Source organism: Myxocyprinus asiaticus, chromosome 14, assembly GCF_019703515.2.
Source record: "Myxocyprinus asiaticus isolate MX2 ecotype Aquarium Trade chromosome 14, UBuf_Myxa_2, whole genome shotgun sequence".
Lineage (NCBI taxonomy): Eukaryota > Metazoa > Chordata > Actinopteri > Cypriniformes > Catostomidae > Myxocyprinus > Myxocyprinus asiaticus.
In genome coordinates, this window is record NC_059357.1 from 239,613 (window position 1) to 246,080 (window position 6,468).

General features: G+C 43.6%; 1 protein-coding gene across 1 annotated transcript in view; it reads right to left on the reverse strand.

Annotated features, from left to right (window-relative positions):
- Positions 1-560: 560 nt before the first annotated feature.
- LOC127451204 (glutamate receptor ionotropic, NMDA 2B-like) overlaps positions 561-6,468 on the reverse strand; it is a 116,023-nt gene continuing 110,115 nt past the window's right edge. Inside the window, 2 exon segments of the mRNA XM_051715704.1 lie at positions 561-5,764; positions 5,941-6,179. Of these exon segments, the coding sequence (XP_051571664.1) occupies positions 3,608-5,764; positions 5,941-6,179 (2,396 nt within the window). The 3' untranslated portion in view covers positions 561-3,607.

Genomic DNA, 6,468 nt, shown 5'->3' on the forward strand with positions numbered 1-6,468 from the left:
TACCTTGAAAAAATATTTAGATATATACAAATATATTAGTTATTGACTTCACTGTGTAATTTGCAGTGCATCATGGGAGTGGATGGAATTATTATGATGTGATTCTCTGATTGGTGAATCTTTCTTTAGGATTATGGGTAGTGTAGTTCTTAACCAGGAATTGCGCTATCAAACACGATTTGAAATACGTTGAAATAACGCAGACTGATGGCTTCAACAGAAGCATATATCATCAATTAACAACCTCAGAGCTCACGGTAGGTCTGTCTTTAAAGATTTATGAGTTAAAAATAAATTCCCCTATGGAGAAAATGAATGGGATTTTTACTTCCGGAACCAGACTGTTATGCTCTATATATCTATATAGTTTAGTAAAGTACAGTATGTAGATATTGCAGTAGATAGTGTAGTACAGTATGTGTAGTATGTGCATACACAGAGAAACTGGCTACAGTACAAGCAACACAAACAAACAGAGAGAGAGAGAGAGATGAGCAGCAGGCAGACAGACGCCCTGTGAACACACCAGAGAGAGAAAGAGAGAGACAAAGACACGCAGGAAAATCGCCCATGTTTTATTGGCTTTATTCAGCATGTGAAAGAATTCTGCTCCATCATTTGTGTCGTAACTTCATACAGTCACCAAAACACTCTCACTATTAAAGTCATTGAGGTTTGTGTTCATATTGTCATACAAAAAGAGCAATTCTCTCATTATTATATACACAATCTGTACAAGAATAATTGTATAGATGAAAATGATGTAAAAATTTTGGTGACATATCAAAGTGGACGTGATTTTACCCCATAGTGAAACAATTCACTCATTTATCCTGCATTCTCTTGCACTGCAGTTACCATGGGAACAGCATTGTAACATCATGGCAATGCCATAGCAACAAGAGTATTTAACATAGTACTCACTGTCTCACACATGCGTTTATTACCCATCATGAGTGACAAATTGATAGATTCTGTGAAAAAAAAAAGATATGCAATATGACTATAACAACAGGGTGTTTCTTACCTGTAGAATACTTCAAACCAGCTATACTTACCTTAGAATAATGAGAATATAGTAGTTAACAAAAGGTTTAAAGTTGCTTATATATTGCGAATACACTAGAAAAAGGATAACTACAACTATGCTTAATAGGCATATTTTCTCTATAAACACTAGAAAATGTGATTTTCAAGCATATAAAGCTTAAGATTTAGCAGTGAGGGATTGCGAATCCATATAGCACAGGTACATCTCTGAGATGTCAGTTTTAGATCTTTTCATCTGGAAAGCATCACAAGCTATTTAAAGGTGCTGTAAAAGATTTTAGCCATTCTACAGTTTCCACAAACTGAGCGGTTGGATTAGCCACGACCCCTCTTTCCTAAACCCTGCCCTCCAAAGATACCAGATGAGCTTTGTTGAGATCGACATGAGCAGAAACGGTTGTTAAAAACAACAGCAGCAAAATAGCGTCCTCCACTGACAACTGTTATGAACAACATGCCATAAAAATGTCATTAAGTCTCAATAATTAGCTGCAACTACAATACTATGAGAATGCACAAAATGATTGACAGCTGAAAGTGTCAGAAACCGCGGCCCGGTTTTAATAACTTTCAGGGAGTAGGAACATCTTTTGCATACCTTTCCATGAAAAAATCGCTTACAGCACCTTTAACATCTGCTAAACATCTTAAAAAGATCAGATTTACAAACATTCTAAACCATAAACGTCTCAAAGACATCTGCTGAAGGTCTTATTGACATCTGAGAGATACTTATTGACATACGGCTTATAGACGTATTGCAGATGAGCAAACAACATAAAAAAATACGTCATCCAGATGTAAACACACACATCAAATAGACGTCTGGGCGATGTACATGTGAAATCAGGGATGAAATGTGTGTGTGTGTTCAAATCTAGACTATAAACCTATTTAAACGGCCAGCGTTAGCCATGAGAAAAACTCAAACATACATTACTGTGCAACGAAAGGAACATTTACATTGCCGGCTTCAACATGCCGGCTTCAACTCTCTGAAAATGCTTTGACATAATAATGTACTAAAATGAATTGAAGACATAAGAGTTACTCTAAATTTAGAAACATTACAACAGAGGAGCTGAAACATTAATGTAATAGACCTAAAGCGAGGACACAACCTCACTATAGAATAACACTTTAAACAAATGACACTCTATAAACATACTAACCATTAATATTACAAAATCAGTCATTCCTTAGAAAGGGTTAAAAAGTCCTGCTTTACATCATGATACACACTCTATGATGGACACTAGAGATATGTGTGTGTGTGTGTGTGTGTGTGTGTATCTAGAAACCTTCTCCAAGAAGTGGCCAGACATTTAACACAATTGAAGAGAAACATAGCAAGGACTATTTAGGAAACTAATTGAGTAAACTAAATATATCCAACAACAGCACTGCTCAGCTCTGTTACACTGTAGTAAAAGATTAAAGGTAAACTCTTAAATGAAGTTGGTTAAGAGGCAGTAAACTATCAGAATTAAGTAATAAACATGAATTTAAAAAGCAAACTATTGTTTAAAATATAACTTATGATGAGTAGTAATGATTTTACTCTACTTTGCATATTTTTGTTTTTGTTATTTTGTTCTGTTTTAATTGTTATTTTGGTTATTTGTTAAATATTTGAAAAAGCTATAGTAAAGGTTGACCTTGTCTGTATATATAAAGAGAAATGTATTTACAGGCAAAACAAAGCAAGGCGTCGATACTGACCTAACTCTATCATTTCCACATTAATGTCTTTCACCTTCTAAACATGTTTGAAAGAGTCATGTGATATGTGGATGTAAAGGTAGCTCAGGGCACATCAGCATAATTTATCATCTGATATGAAATATCATGGCAGTAGAGACTTGAATATAAATGACTGGCAAAAAACTCAACAGACCATCCTAGAGGCTGCATATTGCGCTTCCGCTAATGATTGCGTGTTTGATGGCAGTTGTCATGGATACAAGAAGTTGATGTGGAGACTGGAGTGATCACATTCAAATATCACTAATGCTTACCCCATCTCTCCATGTCTGCAGCCAGAGGCCTCTAGAACAGGGTTAGTGTAAGTAAACTGTGGGACCATGGGAAATAAAAGACAAATTAAACCCACTGGAATTCAACAAAAGATTACCAGCCACCAGTCTCTTCACAGCATTTCTGAGGTACAGTAATTACCCTGTTAATAATATCAATGAGCATCTATTATACTTTCATGATAGTATCTTCTCAAAAGACAAAAGTACAACACTGGGTAGTTCTGGTGCGAAGAGAGCAGAGATGGCGGTGTGGTGAGGGATGGAGGTGAAACGGGCCATCTGCTCTTCTGCGCTTCTTCTCAGACTCACTTGGCAGATGGACGTGCTCTTGTTCTCACCAGCTCGTGGAGATGAACCCATTGGTGTTAACATGAACTTCACAGGAAATTACATTTTCAATTCTCTCAAGTTCTGTGTGTTCTGCTAAAATCTGGCTGTAGAGTTACATAATAACAGAATGCTTCCCTGTTCTTAATGGCAGCGGCATTTAGTGCCGGTCTTTATTAACCCACCATATTTCACACGTCAGACTCAATGCTGGACAGTTTCTCATACACGTGTCCATTGCTGCCGTTGAAAGGTCGCGGTGGACCGAGGCTGAGCTTGCTGGTGTGGTGGTTCCCGATGCAAAGCTCTGCAGGGAAGCGTGGGGCCAAGTTAGACATCACTCCTGAAGTGGCGGACACCGGTAGGAAGGAGGTAACACCCATGGGGCCACACAAGTCGGCACACTGCTGCTGCTGCTGCTGCTGCTGCTTGCTAATGTAGTAGGACTTGGCGCTGTGCAGCAGACACTGGTCATCTCCAAACGTAGGGATGAAGGGGTTGTGGTTGGGTCGGTCGGGATAGAGGGATTTGGATAAGGAGTGAGCTGGCCCCTCTATCAGTCCTCTGTCTCTTAGGTCCCTCTCTCCCACCGAGCGCCGATGAGGAGCACCCTCTCCCGCTCTGAACAAACCGAATGACGATCCTGCACCCTTTCCCCTCTCAACACCTCCGTAGAAGAACGGGTCACAGTCTGTATCTTGATGTTCGAATATATGCGCCAAGGGACTGGAGGCATCCATGCAGCGCTCTCTTTCCTTCAGGCTTACGCTTCGTGGTGGCGGCAGCGCTCCATCCACATCTTCTGCCCTACCAAACCCCAGAGTCCCACCTATCCCCCCTGCCTCCTCTCTCTGTAGGTCCACAAAGGTGTCGTAAGAATGTTGCCGGCGTAGTGGCTTCCCACTGAAGGCCCTGCGACGCTGCGCTGGCGTCTGGCCTCTACTGCCACCGCCCAGCTGGTCTAATAGGTGGTTACTGTCCTCACTGATGTCATAGAGGTTGCCTGATTTCTTGCAAGCTTCACAACGCATACAGGTAGCTGAACTGGGGCGGCTGCTCCCTAGTCCTCCACTCCCCGATGCCACACAGCTAGTGCCGCTGCCAACATAGCCCACACTACCATGTAGAGGTCCACTCCCATGCAGGGCAGTCTGTTTGCTGCCCGCGCTGCTGGCACGACAGGTACGACATTCCCACTCGCTGCCCCCACTCTTGCTGTCCATCTTCTTGGGTTTGCTCTTCAGGAAATCATCCACAGGCACCAGGCTGGTGCAGTTACCTCCACCTTCCCCGCTGGGACCATCTGTAAGGTCCACGTGCTCCCACTGCGGGATGCCCTCTTTGGGCCGGAACTGGTCCAGGTAGAAATCCCTCAGGCTTTCCTTGTCCTGTAACAGGTATGCGGATGAGTTTGTTCTACCTCCCCTCTTGCGTTCTGAAGTAGGAGAGGCGGAGCGGTGTCCATGGTGATGGTAATGGCCATGGTGTTGGCGGCGACGGTAACCCAACTCGATCTCATCGAGTTCACGCCGGGACTTGGCCGACACCGGTCGTTTCTTCAAGCTGTCTCTGTACTGCTTCCGTTTCTTAGCATTGCCCTCTAGGTTGCCATAGGTGACGGTATGTGTGGAAATGTCAGACACATCTGAACGGATGTTTCCATCATCAACTCCGCTGCAGTACCGGTCATGACCGGCGATGTATCCTGAACTGGAGGCTCCGCCTTTAAACGAGAACTTCCCGTACAGGTTGGCCAGTCCCTGCTTCAAGCCTTGCCCAGACGGAGGATTTTGGCTCTGAAGCAGGTCAAACTTGCTCATGTTCCTGTGTGTCAGGGCAGAGCGTGGCTGTGTGCTGAAGATAGGAGCGACACCCCCACCTAAACTATCACAGTCAAACATGCCTCCCTCCAGTGAACTCCTCGAGCCCAGGCTGTGGGGGCGGTTAGGGGGCGGGCCAGTGAGCCCCAGGGTCGAGCCTTTGTGGTGGTGCAGGTAGTGGTCCTGGTACAAGTTACTGTCCTTCAGGTGCAGATTGCCAAAGGTACGCTCCACCTCACTGATGTAGTCACTGAACATGTTGTCCTCAGGCAGGTATGGGGCCTTGCAGTCCGAGTGTCCAGCGAGACTGCGGCGGTGCTCGCTGATGTCGTACACAGACGACTCCCTGCGGATGAAGTCGAGGGCACTGTGCGGGGAGCCGTTGACCCCAGAAAGTGATGCCATATTCTTGGCAGTGCGTAGCAAACGCAGGATGTTTGAGTGGGTGTTGTTCATTGTGGCAGAGGGTGAATTTATCGCCGAACTCTTCTCTTCGATTTCAACTCCGTGAATGCAGCTATAAATCTCCTGTGAGAGAGAGAAATAAGTTTTCAGTGAGATTTTGAGAGATGCTGATTAAACTTTTTTTGGCACACTGTATTTTTATGACTTTCAATTGAAATTTTCAGAATAAACTGTTTGTGTATGTGCGGTGTTCTCATGTGTTTAGTGTGCCAGTTTGTATGTTTTAGAGCTAGACTTACCCTGCTGATGGCAAAGGTGAATCCTGGTTTCCCAGAACACACACCCATGAAGCAGAAGCGCATATGCCAGTAGAACACATGTTCAGCAATGAAGGTGATGAGTGACAGAGCCATGGCGGCTCCCAGCATGTAGAAGACACCCGCCATGTTGTCCACGTCCAGCTGACTGCTCATCACTTCATTCTTCTCATGGTGGCAGATCCCAGTGAGCCAGAGTGCCTCAAACTCCTCCATATCACCTGAGGCACATACACATACACACACACACACACACACACACACACACACACAGACACACACGCATGGACACACACACACACACACATTAGAATACTGAGGAGTGTTTATGGTATGTATATGTATATCAGTGGCATGTGGTGGACTTTTGAAATGAGGGGGCAGAGAGGTTTTTTTTGTTTGTTTTTTTTTGGTCCAATATAAACTCATTTTCAGTTTCATTTAACGTTTGCATAATTTTAAGATTAAATCCATGCAGAAATCTGATATATCTCATTTTATGTGAAACAC